Source organism: Argiope bruennichi, chromosome 8, assembly GCF_947563725.1.
Source record: "Argiope bruennichi chromosome 8, qqArgBrue1.1, whole genome shotgun sequence".
Classification (NCBI taxonomy): domain Eukaryota; kingdom Metazoa; phylum Arthropoda; class Arachnida; order Araneae; family Araneidae; genus Argiope; species Argiope bruennichi.
Genome location: NC_079158.1, coordinates 90,490,549 through 90,510,160, shown reverse-complemented (window position 1 = coordinate 90,510,160; position 19,612 = coordinate 90,490,549). Strand labels below are relative to the sequence as shown.

The 19,612-nt window shown below is 25.2% G+C and overlaps 1 protein-coding gene across 2 annotated transcripts in view; it reads left to right on the top strand.

Moving 5' to 3' along the window:
• The window catches only part of LOC129981268 (cell adhesion molecule Dscam2-like), a 292,355-nt gene that overhangs the window by 127,649 nt on the left and 145,094 nt on the right, over positions 1-19,612 (top strand). For both annotated transcript variants that reach the window (XR_008785299.1, XM_056092040.1), the window contains exons 3-5: positions 2,433-2,594; positions 4,879-5,028; positions 13,386-13,503. Coding sequence is in view for 1 of the 2 variants with exons in the window: in XM_056092040.1 (XP_055948015.1) it covers positions 2,433-2,594; positions 4,879-5,028; positions 13,386-13,503 (430 nt within the window). In the remaining variant the exon portion in view is untranslated. The remainder of the gene's footprint in view (positions 1-2,432; positions 2,595-4,878; positions 5,029-13,385; positions 13,504-19,612) is intronic.

Below are 19,612 nucleotides of genomic sequence, written 5' to 3'. Positions count from 1 at the left end.
ATTCTAAAGCTTCAATTTAGTTAGTTATTTGAATTTACAAATGACTTATGATAATTCAAGAAATAAAAAAATATGGCAATTACATAATACAGAATCTTTCTTTTAATGATTAGTTTATAGAATATAACCATACATTTTTGAAACATTTTTCATATTTTTAATCCGCTGTTCCTTGCATTATAAATTAATACGAATGAATAATCGAGATTTTATATTATGCTCTTTATGATATTTAATAAGACATTTTATTAATATTTACGATAAATGCTTCTAATTATTGACGAAGGCATTTAAAAATGTCTCATTAAGCTTTTAAACGAAAATTTTTCGTTTAACTCTAAACTTCATTTTCAAGATAAACCACTAATGACTTTGGAGTATTTTTAGAAAGCTTATTCTATCAAGATATTTTATTCAAAGAATAATTAATTTGATAGAGATGCATTTACTTTTTCTTAAAAAATAATTCTGCTCCTTTATTTCAATTTAATATGCTGAAACAAAGTTGTTATTTTCAGAAATTAAAGCTTGAAACAAAGCAGTGGTATTTTTTGGTGGAACGAATTACTAATGCTACCTTGGGATCCACATCTAAATTGAAAAGCATTACAAAAGAGTCTATTTCTTCTTTAATTCAGCTTTAAAGTATTTCTATCTTTACCTAGAAAATAATTACATTCTAAACAATGGTTCGAATCTTGCATGACTTACTTTTCTAAAACATAGTTGTTTCTAGAAGTCTCACGAAATTTCTATTCAATGTATAAGTTACTCTTTTTTTCCCTTCTTTGTATAATTTTTTTATCTTCATCTTTTGTATCTACCTTTATCTCTTCAAATAAATTTAGAACAAAATACTTTATCAAAAGGAAGCTTAGGAAGACAAATGCAATTTATAACGCTCTCTTTTCTACCGTATTCGAATGTCTTGATTTGATGTTTGAAAAAAATAATTTGTCCCACTAATTAGGCATTCTTTTTAATTGCTCTTTCTCTGTCATCACGGGACGTTGGAAAATCCAAGCTTAATTGCATTTTCTTTGCATCCGGGATGTCGTCTTAATTGGATGTTTTTGTCAGAAAACATTAGAATGGAATTTGCATTTCTGTTTGGAGTTGTGGAAAGTATTCTTTCCTCAATGAAGCCTTTTGTTGTTGACTTGCTTTAAGCTTTTATATACATAATTAGGAGTATTACTTTTCGGAAAAACAAATTCCAATAAATTGTATTGATTTAACAGTAGTTAGTGTGTGATTGATCTGATGGTAATTACAAAATTTAATATTACTTATGTGTTTAACGTTGAAACAAAGGTTTTTGAAGAGTAGTTGAATGATTTTGTTAATGTTTCAAATTTTAAATATTGGTCATGTATTTATATTTTTAGATTTGTTTAGTTAAATTGTCATTTAGTTTCCATGTTGCGCTACTAGACGTTGACTATATTTTGATACATTTTTAATTCCAAACCATGGTAATATAAGAAATACGACAAAAAAAATCATTTTTGAAAAAGACGAAAAAAAAACATTTTTAACAATTACACGCCACACCAGTCGTAGTATGAATTCGCATTACGAAACATAACATAAAAATTTGCAAAATGACTAATATTAATAAAATGTCTGGTAATTTTGTGAATCTCTAATACAATGTTGAGTTTTGTACATAAATATGAATTAATTAATATAATTTAAAAACTGCATAAAATGACTTTTATGTTGTCATTTAATGTAATTTGTACAGAATCTTTTTTGTTCCAAATCCTTATAAAATTCTTTCATTTTTTCCCTTTTGGACTAAATTGGAACTACAATTTTTCGGTTGCATATATATCTGCCATTGTCCCCTATAAAATTCACACTAGTTTTCATTCAAATATATTTATCTAAATGGGATTCACATAGATTTGAGGAGAATTAATTTAAGTCTAACCATCCTGTTCTTGAACACGTAATAAATTGTACACATAATAAAAATGAGTAAAAATAGAGCTTTCTGCATTTGTAGAAAAACGAATTCCATAAGTATATATAAAGACCAAGTTTAAAAACAGATAATAGTAGATATTAGGAGAATAGTTCAGTTGAACTAATTTATTTCAGAAGGATCATCAAAGTATATCATACTTATAGAAACATGGTGTATTAGAACAATGTATATTTTATTTGGAAAAAAAAATTAAACACAGTTATTAGAATCAAAGAATTCAAAATTTGCAAATCCATAGCGTAAGAGTGCAAGTTCATTGTGGTTTAGGAAATTGCTAAGCATTCCATGTTTTAAAAACAAATAATAATTAGTATTCTCATAATATGAGTTTTAGAAAATGATGACAGATATTATTAATTCATTAAAATGTCGAAAAATGAATTATTAAGTATGCTATTTGAAAACTTCAATGAAAACATAATGAAATATTCTTTTTCAGTGGTTAAACAGCCTTACAAGATCCAAGTTTTCGATGAATATACAGTTACTGGGAACACGGCTGTGATGCGATGCAGTATTCCAAGCTTCATGAAAGACTATGTTGCTGTAACGTCATGGGTTCGAGATGATTCTAGAACTATTGTAGCATCTCCCGAAAGAGGTAATGTCTATATATAGATGAACATATGAGGATATGTTAGAGAATAGAATTTCATTTATATTGTTTAATTTCGTATATAGCGAGGTAATTCTGAGTCTTAGCATCACAAAATCCAATGCTTATTTTTTTTAACTAAATAGAATTATTCTTTATTTCTTTACATAGAGGCATAGAAAGTAAAATAGAATGTCTGGTTAGTTCTTGGGCTCCTTGCATGAATAGATTCTTGCATAGAATGCCCAACTAACGCACAATTTCTAGCCATGCAGTTCCAAGCATATATATAATATCATATTGGATAGAATCTGTGATTCATTACTTTAAAATCTGGAAATTATAGCAAGCATCTATTACAAATAAGCTTTCATATCCCCCATAAGAAAAAAAAAATCCAAGCAATTCAATTTTGAAAACATCACGGAAATTTTCTCATGAAATCATCATCAGGCTATACATAGCACAGTCTATCGGATTCTGAAAAAATAATTATGTTGTGAAATAAAGCTTCATGAGTTATATTGATATTATACATCATCTAAGAAGCATCGTTGCTCTTTTACGTAATTTTATATTATGTCCAAGAATTCTCTGTCACCCTGTATTTTACATCCAAATTGTAGAATGATACATTTTTTAAATACAATTTTCCCACTCAAACCTTTTCCTAATGCTCGTCTATAAAAATGTTCAAAAACACATAGTGTCATATATTTGAAAAAGCAAAATTTCAGAATAAATGAAACATCTGGGGCGTGTATTATTCATTTCATATTGCGCTTGCTTAAAAATATAAAATAATTTAAAGTATTGCTTGCGTTATATAAATAAACGATGAATAAGATTATCTTTCTAAAAATCATTATCTTGCACTATCTGTAAACAATAAGAATGTAGTTACTAATACTATGGTGCGATGTCAATATCATTTCATGGAAGTTTAAGTTTTGTGAAAAAAAGATTTCAATAAATATATCACAATTTATTTTTTGGGTCTGTTTACTCTATGGATAATTCACTTCTTACCCAAAAAGCATGAACTTGATTGAAGGTTTATTTTTATTCATTTCTTTACTAAAGATTAAATCAATGAAATTGATGGTCACTAATAAAGTAACCAATACATTACATATTAAGCCTTTTCTGTACTTTCTTATAGCATAGAAGTGAGTAAATTAAGCCTAGTCTTAGACTTACACCCGACCTTACCACCCTAAATCCTCTTCTGGTTTTTGAAATGTTTTTAAATGTAAACATTATCTTCAACACGATATTATCTCAAGAAATATTATCTCGATTAGTTTGGAATCCCGAGTAAATATATCTCTTCTTACTCATCCGAGGAAACGACACATCCTTATTGAGCTCATCATGTATTTACAGATAGTAAAAGAAATTAAGTATATGCCTGCATTTGGCGAGGAATTTTATAAGTATTCCTCATTCCATATAAGAGTGTGTTACCATTCGGTTTTTAAAAAAATAATTATCAAATAACTATTGATATAGAGAAATGACACTGTAACTTCACAGCGTTTTTACAAGAAATGGTCAATATGTTACTGCTCATAAAGGATTATACAAAAAAAAAATGCTATTGGGAAGTGCTATTATTAAACATTATTCAGAACATAAGAGAAAATTCAAAAAGGATTTTACAATCACTGTTTGTATTATTTATTTACAAAATATATATAAAATAATTTAAATGATGTATTTAATGTGTTTATAATTAAAATAAATATTTATAAAAATATTAAAAATATTTATTAAAATATTTGTGTACGTGAGATTTTATTTGAATAAGTATCTATGGATTTGTGGACCATACATAAAACGAAATTCAATCCTAAAAATATGTTTCAGCGGTAAATATCGAAAGAATTTATTTTCATATCTTATGTTTCTTTCATATATTCTACATATCCAACATATAAACTGAAACCTACATGTATTTTGCGATGCGCAACTACTTTATAAACCAACCTCCTGTGAAAGAAATATCTTATTCTATGAATACAAAGTTGAATTGTTTGATGGTATGAACGTTTTACTGATGTATAACTGAATCCAGTAAAGTAGACTTCTATTTTATCTCAAATGGCCTAGAGTAACTTAAATATTGTTTTAAAATATATTCTATAATAAGAAAGTTAAAACAAAAGGAAAAGAATTGAATCATATTCAGCTCTCGATTTCTACTTATATAATATATTTATAAATAATACATGAATACATCTTTTACCAGAATGCAACTCTATCTTACGAATGTCTTTCTCTGATTTAGGTGGACGTTACAGTATATTCCCTACTGGGGAACTACACATTAGAGGCGCAAGTATCGAAGATGGCTTTAAGAGTTACCGATGTGTAACAAGAAATCGTCTTACAGGAGAAGTGGCCCCAAGCACAGCGGCTGGAAAGCTTTTTGTAACAGGTAAATATCAGTTACAGCCCTGTTTATTGAAATACGTAGAGGAAATATATTTTATCAGATACCCCTTTCCTTTCAAGTAGCTCGGTATACATAGTTTTTTTGGGGTGGGGTGGGGGGTTGATTTGCTTTTCTTTTATTCCACATTAATTTAAAAAAAATATTTACAAAATAATACATTTAATTTAGTTAAAAAAATATTGTTTCACAGGAAACTGATTTGTAATTTAAGTGTTCTTTATTTAATGAGTAGGTTTCAACCCTTTATTTACCATATTATTTTACCAACAATTTTTCTAATTTAATTTTACTAATTTGTTTTTGAACCATTAGTTAAGTTTTGGTACAGAATATACATTGGAAGAAGAATTTTTTTTATTAATTAAAATAATTAAATTAATAGTAAAAGATTTTTAATGTTATTTTTTTAGTTGATATCTACTGATTTCTATTGGAAAAACATTTTTTGGTGTTCTTTCAAATGCTATCAGAAAAAAATAGTCAGATTGTGAAGATATCATTCGGATTTAAACTATACTTTAAAGTACCGTCGGTAAATAAAGAATTAATATCATTAACGGAATGCCATATGAATTTAGTTTTATGTTGTGCATCTGATTTATCGTATGTCTTTACCTGCAATTTCAATACATTTTTTCGGTTAATAAGTATAATTAAAATTTTACATGTGTAATTAATCATGAAAAAAAATAATAGTTATTTTTGAAAGATGAAAAAATTGAAACTAAAAATAATCTACTTTTACTCTTGAATTCCGTATTTAATAACAGGAAATTACATTACTTTTACTTACATATATTACAGGAATAGTCAGATAATAGACAAAATAAATGAAATATTAGTTACAACTTTATCGAATGAAATTAGTAAATTGCTTTAATGGTTACAAAATGGTTGTCATTGCACAAGTATAGTCTTTTTTGAAAGATGCCTATACAGGAACTAAAAATAATCTAATCTTATTCTTGAATTCAATACTTAATAACTGGAATATTACAGTGCTTTTACTTTTCGGTATTATCGGATCAGCCAACTAACAGGCAAAAGAATGAAATATTAACCATAGCTTTATCAAATAGAATAAATGGATTTAATGATCATCATTGAAGAAAAAGTAACCTCATAATGAATTTGTTCTCCATGATGTTTTAATGTTTAAATGATTTTTTAATATGATAATTATGATAATGGTAAATAATTTTTTTAATGCTTGACAGCTTTCGTTCTGTATCTGCATTAATTATATATTAATTATAGGTTTTCAAATTTCATTTTATCCAATAACTATTTTTAGAACCTAAAAGCCTTAAAATATAATGCTCAAAACATACATAGCAAATAACATAAAGATATGTACGTATCTTGCAATATCTATTGAGCTATTTGAATCGGAATGGAAAAGAATGATACACTATTTGAAACGGTAGATGGAGAACATATTGCCTTTCAAAAAAGGCCTTCTCCTGTGAGAAATTCTTTCAAGAAGATGTATTTTTGCACGGATTTGCTTTTTCTCCCTTCACAAGGGATTTAAGCAGATCATATGATACACAGTGAGATTCTCAGAAAATGACCGCAGGAGGAGAAGTATATAAATGGCTAAGACCAACGCATAGTACCAGGAAAATCTTTGAAGATGTTTTTATGAGAGATATTTTATACACTCTGTATTGAAGAAGATCAGTTTCATTCATTCATTATTTAAAAGAGTTTACAAAATAAAATGAAAATTTGTAAACATGAAACACTTTATAGTTTTTCATCATTGAAACAGGCGATTCATTGCTTTCTAAGTTTCTGTCAAAATAATGTTGAAATAAATGTTTTTAGTTGTTATCTTCACCATAAATTTTTTTTAAAAAAATTAGATTTTATCCTTTTAAATACTTTAATTAAAATCTTCTTGAAAATATGGGAAGCATATTTCCTTTCTTTTATTAATATTTTGGACATTCTCTTGTATTTATCAGTAAAAAATATTTCAGCGTCATATCCATTCACAAATCTCTGTTTATGAATAAAGCACTTTTTTTCATTTTTAAGTTATTGCGGTAGCATTTTTTGGACGATTTTGCTATTTTAATTTCCATTCGTCTAAAAACGGCCATATTGTAATAATTTTTAACTCCTGCATAATGAAAATTTAGAATATGTATATATATATATATATATATATATATATATATATATATATATATATATATATATATATATATATATATATATATATATATATATATATATATATATATATATATATATAACGAATCATTTCCATTATATTTATCTAAATAAAGTATCATTTTCATAATTGACTTAATATCTGTCAGGCCTTTCACTTCATAATGGACTCAAGATATTTGCCTTTAGATAAACCGTTGCATTGATAGGACCGATATTTTTATTTCAGTTACACTAAATGTTAAAAAATATGTAAATAAATTGATTTGAAATTTAGTCGACTTAATCATTTTTACAAACTAACATCATGTTAGTGAAATTTGAAGAAGGCTATTAGCACAGAAAGTTAATATTTTAAAGGAACATTTTTAACTTTGGTCTATATCACTCTTCTGTTTCAAAATGGACTTATTTTTCATCTATCATGTGGCGACCTTCTTCAATCGAGATGAATATTTAAGCGTCGAATAACTATTGGCGATTTCATTATAATTTTCTCATTGGAATTATCAGCTTAAGAGTCTTTCCAATTAGATCAATCACCATCATCACCTACTTCATATTATTGAAATTCTGAATTATTAAAGGAAGTAATTTTAATGTTAATAACAACTTATACTAATGCCATCTAGGATTAAGCTTTCCAAATAATAGTGATCCTTGATTATACAGTTGGTCTCTGTTCCTAGATTTAGGAAATAAATTATGAATATTTATTAATTTCGTATTTTTAATTACGCTGATAGCATTTTCTGAATTACAACAAAGTTGTGTAAAATATAATTGCTACAAACTTTAAGGAGAATTGCATCTTCCCTGTTTGCTAGGCAATATAGTAAAATTTCAATCATTTTATATTCACCACCAAAATTTCAGTCACTTACCCCATGTTTACTTTTTGTTTATAGTTGAAAGAAAATTTGAAAGTTAACTTCACTCAATGTAGTGGAAGGGAATTTTGCATCAGAGATTCATTATTTACACTCTCTCAATTGCATCATTATTAGCTAATTCCTGAACATTCTTTACATGTTTTCAGAATTAATTATTAGAAAATTTCTTTCGTTCTACAAACTAGCTTTAGTTTATAACAAAGTTCGCAAGATCTTCTATTGTTATAGGAAAAATATTATACAGATTTAAACTTCGAATTTATCATATTTTCCCTACTTGCAAACCAATATAGTAAAATTTCAACCATTTTATTTTCACCACCAAAATTTCAACCAATTATCCAATATTTACTTTTTGTTTATTCTTCAAAGAAAATTTGAAAACTAACTTCACTCAATGTAATGGAATGAAATTTTGTATCAGAGGTTTATTATTTACGCTCTCTCAATTGCATCATTATTAGCTAATTTCTGAACATTCTTTACATGTTTTCAGAATAAATTATTAGACACTTTCTTTCCTTCTACAAACTGACTTTAGTCTATATCTAAGTTCACACGGCTTTCTATTGTTATAGGAAAAATATTATACAGATTTAAACTTTTAATTTATCGTTTACAACATATTTTAGAGTGGTCATTGGAACTGTTGTGGGTTATAACTGATTAGGTGTGTCCCTACTAAAATTATTTTGAATAAATTACCTTGAGAAATATTGTTTGCACTGGTTCAGATTTTAGAATATATTTATTTGAAATAGCGATTGTTATCATTTATAGGATTAAGAAATCGGTGTTGAAATCAATTCAATATGTCGTTTTATTATTCTTTTTATGTATCTCATGTATCGTCTTAATTAGTATGAAATTCGATCCGATATTTTATCTTTTCTCAAATAGAGGGAGTTGATAAACACATTTATAGTTACTAATAATTATCCAAAATAGTAATCGAAAAAAATCAGATAGGTGTTATATAATTCATTTTTCCACTTTTTGAATAAATTGAGATTTTTTTGCATTAAAAATTAGGTAGAAAGCAAATTAGATAATTAAAGTAATGGAAAATATTATATGATATCATTTGAAGTGTTTCATTAACATTTAAACAAAATGTTAATTTTTTTTAGTCAAAAATTAGAATGTTAAATTCTGGGTTCAAATAAAAAAAATCCAGAGATTTATTTTCAAAGTGACCTTCAAAGTATTTATTATTTTATTTTAATTGAGAACATCAGTTTAGATGAACTTATTTCAATATGCAAGTATTTTAATCTCAAATAATTTTACTGAACAATTAAAGTATATTTCTTTAAATAATACTTTAATTGTTTTATTTTTATTAAAATTTCGTTTTTATTCTGCCTCAAATTTGTTTCGGAATAAGGTGATATTTTCAAATTTGCTTATATAATTCCCTTTTTTAGCTTTTTTATTAAGAATTTTTTAATTACTTCAAGTTTATTCTCATTTATGAATTTTCCAATTATTTAATTATATTAATTCAAGAAACTTCAGGATAAAATTATTACTTTCAAATTTATTGTGGAATAATACTTTGTTATGAACAATTCAGTTTTGGATATTTCTTGAATGAAAATATTTTTATTAACTAAACAATGTTTGACTTTTTATAAACCTGCTAAAGAAAAGAAATATAACTGATAAAGTTAAATAAAAAAATGCTCATAAATATCTAATAATGAAATATCATTTATTTACTAGTTATTTGAGAACATTTGTTATTTGCTTAATGTAAAACAGTGATGTATTTTTTACTAATAATTTGCTTTTAATTTTAGTTTATTTGTTTAAATCGATGAAATTTTTATTAACTTTTTGGGGTAATTTTCTGCAAATGTTTATAAAATGCCCTTTATATGTAGGCATAAATTATAATTAAAACACTTAAATAAAATAATATTTCTGTACAATATAAATATTTGAAAAGAAAATAAAAAACTTTTGATATAAATTAATGCTGCAAAAATTCATACAGAATGCATTGCAAAATCAATTTTCTGAAATAATTCTATTTTTCAATACAATAAAAATATCTTAACCATATTAAAACTCAAAATGAAAAATGAGTTATTCTTTGTAATAAATTTTTGACATTTCCTTCTGTACTAGATTTATAAACTATTGTTATAAATGAACACTGGATAATGTTTTTTATCGAATTTCATAAATCCTTTATTACCAAAATGATTTCTCAAATCGCTTGGGTAATTATGTGTTCATTCTCGGAAATAATTAGCGGCAATTTTCATTTATTCCCCAAAATTTAGAAGAAACCGGCGCAATCTAACAAATTACAGCCCTAAATTAAAATACATGCAATATATATGTTTATTTTTATTTTATTATCACATTAATATTTATAATTGAATACTGAAACATAACATTTTATTCAATACTCATCTGATTATAGATTATATTTTTTTAGAAATAGTGAATTTTATCTGAAATTCTTGGAGATGCCATTATATAATCAATAGTGGCTGATATTGATTAATGATTAACACACACACAAAAAAAAAAAAAAACTAGAACGTATTTTATCATACGACAAAAATTTAAGTCAATTATTTTTGTAAATGTATGCATTTTATAGTTCTTCAAGAACTACAAAAAAGGTATCCACGGAAATTTTTACTTAATAAAAATTTTTGCTCGGACGAAAAAAAACAAACAAAAAAACCAGTCATATTTATTAGTAATAAACGAAGAATAAAAAGTCATTTACTTCACAAGGTAAGTTATTCTTTGGTGATAAAATAATGATTAAAAATGTCTATATCAGAAAAATAACAGGTGGCTGTCGATTTTTGAAAAAAGGATAATTCTGAAAATTAATTGTATAACTTTTGATTTTTTAATTTTATTATTTAATATTTCTTTTATATATTATCATATTCATTTTACAATTACGAAATGAAATTGCTTATAATTTAGGGTCATCTGAACAATATTTGATAAGTGCACAGCTGTCTCAGATTTAAACCTTATTTATTCTCCAATTTATATAAAATTTATTTTTTTTATTTTAAATGTAAAATTGCTGTGAGATAAATAATTTGCGCAAAATTTATAAATTGTGAATATTTGATTTTAGTTAAAAATACTGCAATTTTCAAATAAAAGGTTTAATATCTTTCGCATATAACATATGATGCGAGAGATAGTCGTGCCTTCAATTCCAATGAATAAAAATTTCAAAAATCGAAATTATCAGATTTTTTGACAATAATTTTTTGGAAATAAATGCATCTTTTATCTAACTCATAAAATCAATTTGGGGAAAAAGTTTTTTAAAGCTTTTTTTTTAATCGAACATGTATGATGTTCATTTGCATGGGACTTAAACATAATCAATCTTTTATATTACAATTTTAAGCATATAATCTATGATAAAATCTTGTCTTTGCAATTAATTTGCAAATCTACACTTTTTTTGTTTTTGTTCTGCCAAAAAATGCTCCATGACAGATGCAACCCATAAAAATGTTTAACTGCAAACTGGTTCAATTATCAGTCTTTTGTTTTTGCCTTATATCATATTCATTTTTTTTTTTCATTTTTGAACATATCTTCAGAATAATCACAGCAGGCATCGTCCAGGAACAGTCACAGTCATACCAAAATAGATACCTAATATTAGATGTCAATATGATTCTTTAAAGTATTTTCAAAACTAAAGGAAGCTAACAAATCAAAATTTTTCATAAGTAATATTTTACATAATTTTTCTGAGATTAAAGTAAGAAGGCAGTTTTCTGAAAACGATTTATAACCACTAATAGGAGCATAAATATTTTTTTTTCTTTTTTTACTTCCAGTTGAGAAATTACATGTTTCAGTAACCTTTTTATTCTCAACAGTTAATAACTGAAACTTAAAAAAAAAAAAAAAAAGAATAATTTTTTTCATACAATTTTTTTTCTAATTTATTTGAATCTAAATAAATATCAAGTCCTTTCATAAGAAAACTACTTCCAAAATAATACATTTCAAAAATATTACGTTCAGAAAGTATATTTAACAGCATTTTTTATATTTTTTAAACAAATCTCGATGAAAGCATTCATTTACCATAATACTCAACATATTCAGCTTCAATGTTGAAGTGGATCATTGATAAAATAATTCTAAATAAAGACATCGTTTATATTGTTGATGTTTGCATAAAGAAAATAAATTAATTTCTGTCTCTCAGTCATTTCTTAACTACATCGAATATTTTTCAGCGAAGACACAATAAGTAATATCATGATTTTATTATTCTTTGTAATCATAATAGCTTATCGCTCATGATATTTGATAGCCGATTTCAAAAGTTTAATTTGAAGTTTATATCAAACAATTTTAAAAACTTTAAAAATTATTTATAACTCTAATGAATGAAAGCCGTGCTGAGTTTTCAAAATTCGAACAATATTTTCAGAAATAAGGGACACAAACATTTAGATGTCAGAATCAGGTTCAAATAGGATTTTTTTTTCTTTAACTGATAGCATACAAAACTGCTAGTGGTTCCAAATGTTCCAATATTTCTGTAAAACTTGTCAACTATCAAAAAATCCAAACCTGATGTTCCTAATGATCGAAAGTTCCCCACGGTATAACAATATTTTTATAAAATATGATATCATTTAAATCCTTAGCCAACTTATGAAGGATAATTTATAAATGAGTAAATAAAAGAAATAAAGAATAAAATAAGAATATTTAGAAAAATTGTAGATAATTTTACTCTTTACTGAATCACATGTATTTTAATTTCTATTATTTTAATCATTTCACAGATCTCCAGTTTAATAAAGAACATTTTCATTTCTAAAATTTAATGCAATTCTAGGATAGTGAAAAAGTCTTTTCGTAAAGTTCAATACTCAATTTTATGAACTATCAAATATATTTTAACGAAGATTCAGAAAATATTCGAACATTTTTCGAATGTTTTTTTTTTTTTTTTTCTGAGGAAGAAAACTTTTCAGAAGTATCTCCTATTTCTAAAGAAATCAATTTATAGCATTATTACTTCAAACTCAGGCAGTGAATAAAATTATTTTCATCGAAAATATTTCAAAATTCAGACATCAATTTCATGTTTTCCATCTGACTTCAAAAATATGACATCTCAAACACTTCTCATAAAAAGTAATACTAAACTCCATGTTTTAACCATCAGTCTTATCTCTTCTCTATAGATCATATTCAAAAGGTAAAAGTCTCAATATTTTCTGATTTTTTTTTCTCCAGATGCTCGAAGCAGCGTATCTCCCAGAATCACTCACAGTCAGCCAAAAATAGAAACCGAAGTGGGCCATACAGTGGAGCTCCCCTGTGCTGCACAAGGGTATCCTTTGCCGAAATATTCGTAAGTGGATGCAATTTTTCGACATAACTTCTTATTTTATCACTTTTATCCTGTGAATTATTGAGAAGATTTGCGGATATTTCGAAATGTGGACTCGATTTCTTCGCAGAAGTGCAGAAATTGTTTCGAAGAAAAAAGCTTTTTTTGCCGGAAATTGGGTTATTTGAAGGATCTGTAGCGCTTTTATGACTTCGCAATTTCATATCGTTTATTTCGTTTACGAAGTCTAGAAATCATATTTTTTGCAGAGGTAAGGGAGGTATTTTCAATTTCTTAAAAAATAATTTTGGTTAGTTTCTTTTTATATGTATCATTCTTCCATCTTTATTTTTTTCAGAAAGTTTTAAGATGAGTAATGCTTGTTATTGAGTTTAGGATTTTCTGTAAAGTTTAACATTTAAAAAAGTTTTAGATTATAAAAAAGGTAAAAATATCTCTGATCGGTCTCTTAGGAAGTGACACTATTTATATTTTTCTTTAGATTTTAATATAATATTCACATTGTGAAACTAAAATTATATTACATTATTTTTAATTCATGATATTTTCGTCCATATTTAATCTTATTGCGCTTACACTGCTTTGTTATTTTTTCCTTAACCATACATGGTTTTTGTATTTTTTTATTATTAACATTTCGTTGAAAATATTCAAGATTAAATATTTGAAAAATCATCATCTAAATTTCAATAAAATCTCTAATAAATTTTGAAATGAATTTCGTATTATTTTCACCTTATTAAATTCCATTTACATGCTATTCATATGATTTGAAAATAAAATATAAATATAAATACATAATATAATTAATATTACCATCTAAATTTAAAATAGCCTTTCATGAACAATTTTGGTACGCCGATGAAATTGCCATTAAATTTAGTTTTTGTAAAAGTCCTAATAAAATCATTTTTGATTCGAAGTAATTTTGTTTCTGAAATAAATTTTTTACAAAGAGAATAGAATCGAAGATACAAATTATTATGAAAATATTTCAGACTAATTATTTTCCTTACATAATTCATTGTTTTAATTCGTGTGGAAAACTAATTCTTAACATTATTATGCAAAATTTTATCGATATAAATGGTTTGCATTGGTTAAATTTTTAAGAACTATAGATAATAGTTAAAGATAATTTTGAGCACAGAATTATTTTATAAGTTTAACGTTTAGATTTTCTTAGTTTTAATATCAGATTTTCGATATTCATAATCATTTGTTCGAATACTTTAATGGACCAAATAATGATTCTGCTAAGGATAATTCTTATTTTTAAATAATTGGGTATTAGGTTTCTGTTTTTCTCAAAATTTAAGTGATTTTTTGAAATAGTTTCTAGTATTTCGTTTTATTCATGGCGATAATTAAGAATATAACAGTCAGCCATAATTCAGGATCAAAGATATGAAATTAAAGCCGTTAAAGAGTGTCTTAAATCTTAATTATTGCTTAAATAATATGAAACAGTGAAATTTTGAATTATTCTTATCGAAGTTAGCAAGCGAAGTTAACTTTATTTTAATTATCGAAGTTAATAATGGACAACCTTAGAAATATGTTATGGTTTACAGTTTTAAATTCAAAACTAATTTCTATTATTCAGTTTTGATTTCGATATTTTATATATATATATATATATATATATATATATATATATATATATATATATATATATATATATATATATATATATATATATATATCCTATAAAGTAAGCAGAGCGACATTATTATATACATTACAACAAAACAGAAATTTGATTTTTATATAATTTGATTGAATCAGCGTCAAAATTGCGTTTACGAATCTCATTATGATTAAGATGTTTTCTGAGTTATCGATACCATAGAAAATTTTTAAGAACGATTTAATTGTTAATATTTAAAGAAACAACTATTTATTCGATTAAGTAAAATTAAGTAAAATATTTAAAACTTATAGGATGTCTTTTTACTTCACATACTAAATGCGTGAGAAGTAATTATAAATACATATAGTAGATGTAGGTATACGTTTATCGAGAAAACTGAATCCTGTATCCAACGGAAATTAATTATTGATAAACTCTCGATAACATGCTCATGTAAATTAACCATGTATACGATTCCTTTGGGTTAATTTTGGCACTCTTAATTGCTTCGACTAATGTTTTTGGCTAATATTCAATACCTAAATTAATCCTAAGAAATTTTTTAATGGATTGTAGTGTTGATTTATGGTTTTAGTTAAACTGAAACAATTTAACAATAGATTTCGAAATAATGTAATGAAAAAAGATGGATTTTATAGGTCGAAAAAGTTTTTTTTCTGAAATACAATTAATAACTTGATTTTGTTGAAATTGCTGACCTAATATCTATATGAATAACGAATAAAATCTGCACAATATTTTTTTAATGTTAATTAAGTACAATTGAATTTTAATCATATTTAATATATATAATGAACATAGTCCAATTAGTTTAATATGAAATAAACTTAAATATTTTAAAAAACTGTTTATTTTTTCGTTAAAATAACAAACAAATAAGAATAATCGCATGTTATTTTATACAATATGTGTTAAAAGTTTAAATATATTCACTAAGTATGTTTAATTATTTTATATTCTTCTATTAATAATGGAATGAAATAGAAATAGAAATATCAAAAGGAAATGAACGGTGACATAACAACACTAAAGCATACTTAAATATAAAAATTTTTAAAAAAGCAAAATATTAAATTAAATAAAATCAAAAATTTATTTGAAATTTACAAAATAAATATTGTCACTTTTTGAGAAGCATTTCACCATCCATTATGCACTTTTATAAAAAGAATAATTAAAAGAGCACATTTATGAATAATCTTTTGAAATTTCCTAAATTTCATATACAATTGGTTGCGGTACACTTACTATTTCATTCGAGTAAACTTATGGGATTGACGGGTTTTTTATTCTTGTCAAAGTTTTAAGAATTCAGAATTCATTATATTTCCTTCATGTTCCACCATTTATTGCATGGAATTTTACAATTTAATTTCAATATCCAAGTGATGTATCCATAATTCATCCATATAAACACATTAATTAAAAATTTGATCTGATAGCAAGAATATAATGCTTCCTTTTTACTGCTGTTAAATGTTAATATATTTTTCTTATATTTTTTCCTTTTAAAAAGTCTTGAATCCATCTCCAATAAAGGAACAGAATATCTGAATATTAACTAAATAATTTCTTATCTAGGAAATGAAATACTAAACTGGTAAATAGTTACACTAAAAACGAATTCAGTGAAACGAGATATTTTAAATCGATGTTATTGATGGATTGGATTATAGATAGTGGATAACAAAACTGCTGTAATATTCAAATTTTCATATTTATACAACAGGAATAAAATATATTATGAAATCTTTTACTTATATAAAAAAGAAGTTTGATCATTCATTTTCAAGGCTTGTTTTGAATGAATAAGGCAAACCAACTATTAATGCATAATTAGTTGGCCATATTCAATAAATCGTAAAAATAAGCTTTTGTTATCAATATAATAGATGTATTGATATCAAAATTTTATAATTATTTTTTCAAATATTTCTAATATTAAAAATATTTCAAAATATTTATCCGTCAAAAAATTTAATAATTAATAACAGCATTTTTTATTTAGAGAACAATTAATCGGAACTTTTTAAAATAAAAATACCAGTTTTCGTCTTGCATAAATTTGAATTACTTGAATTAGTATTTTTAGAATTATCATTATTTCAATTTCAGTTAAAACTGACAATATAATATTTAATATTATCTTTGCAGACTTGATTCGCCGATTACGGGTAGTAAAATTATTTTTCCATTTTTTTTAAAATTGTTCTATTATATTTTATTGCCATAATTTCATAAAATGTAAATTAATAAAACATTTTGAACTATCCATATATTCTTAATCTTTCGCTATTATTAGAATCTTACTACTGTTTTATTCAACAATTTAAGACAGGAATATTTTTATACAAAAATTTGCCAATCTTCGAAGGAATATACATTTTTTTTGTATCTTTAAACGCATGATTTAATCCCCTAATTCTTATGATTATTCGAGTAGGTACCTTAAAATACTACAATAATCTTATTGATCTTCCAAAAATAAGAAAAATCCCCTACTCCTCCTCAAAATGGCCAATGATAGTTGGTGATTTTAAAATGTTTATATTCAAAAGAATATCCAGTTTAGCTGAAGGCTATTAAAAAACATATATTTGGACCTACCTTCAGTATTATAAGAACATTTATCTGTTTCTCAAACCCATCTGGGTGAGTGTCTTTATCTAACAAAGCACGTACTTCAGGTATTCAATAAATCTCAATTAACGACAAAAAGAGGAATTTCTCAGTGACATCCAGGCGGCTGTATTTCATTCAACTGTCCTTTTGAGCTTTCCGTTCTGATATATTTGAGTGTGAATCATTTTATGCATGTTTTAATTTTATTCAAAATTTTAATGGAACTCTTTTATATCCTAAAAGTTTTCTTGAATCCTTAGTTGAATGAAAACAACGACAAATTCTACCATCTTAGTAATTTTTAGAGAAAAACTGAGCCATTAATTTAAATAAAATGGTCAACTAAAATACATATAAAATATTTAGGAATTAAATAAATTTGAATCTATTCAATTATACATTTTAACTATTTGAAACACTGTAACTAAAATTAATTAAAAGTTAAGCAGAGCAAGACCTTATCACATTACTGAACTATTTGCTTAACTTCAATTCTAACCTTCCGAAGGCAGAAAGCATTTACTAACTACTCTACCTGAAATCCTAAAGCATAGATACCTGAATGTCGACGGCAATATTAATTGGTAATAACAGGCCATCTCACTCAAGTGACGTCAAGATTGATTACAGATACGTGCTCAGAGTCTATCATCACGGATTCATTCAAATTGAAGGTCTCTATCACGTAGAGGTGCATTATTAGAATTCCGATCGACACAGCCTCCAACAAAGCGTTGCAGTTTAAATTACAAAGTGCACTTTAGTCCTACACGGTAATCATGGAAGTGCGTTTGATTTATCTTTAAAAGCTGGAAGATTTGCACTGGTTTAATCTTGATTAAAGTTTCGCTTAATGCTATTTGTTAAACTTTATCAGGGAAACAAATCATTGAACATTATTCTGATTTTTTTTTTCCTTTTCTAATTTAGGAGATTAAAGAAAGTTTGAAAATGAAGGCAAATTAAAGTTTCAGAACATGAGTTCGGTGAAGTATTTTGTTTTTCCTCCTAGACTTCAAAACAATTATAAACTGTGAAACATGTCGGCCTTATCAAAAGAAGTCTATAAATAATAAATTTTAGAAGAAAGCAGAATAACAATTGCTTAAAGAAAAAGGAGATCATTATTTAATTATAAATTTTACCGAACTGTTGTTTTCTGAGTTGTTTCTTCACATTAAATCTTCAAAAAGTGATGTGCTTATTAATTTTATGAATAAAAAAATTACAATTTTCCAGAATTTTTTCAAAAAAAATTATGAAATGTATAATAATTAGCATATCTATGCTGGAAAATGTCACCAATTTTAGTGTTCTGTTAATTAAATATAATCAATATGCCACGGTTAGCTTGATAACAAAAAAATGACATTTATTCCTTCTTCTTCTATTTTTAAGATTGCCTTTTAGAAATAATGCTTCAAGAAATTTTTTCATAAATATTTTTTTTCAATAACTGTGATATCATTTTGTACCGGTTGAAATTTTTGCCATTTTTGAAACAGTCTTTCTTTCTAATTGCTATTAAATGCTATTAATAATTCAAATGCTATTTAATAAATAATAAATTTATTTTCTTAATTATATTAATGTTTGATACTCTTTAAGTTCAAGAAATGGCAATATACATAAATATATAATTTTACTTATTTTTTACATATTTAGTTTATTATATATTTCATATAAATAATTTCTAATGTATTTGAAATAAGAATTTTAGACGGAATATTTTAAGGAATTAATTATATTAATTATTGGAGAAAATGTATTCCCTCAGAAATTTAGAAACTAGTTTATGATCCAGATAATTTTAAACTAATATCAATACATATT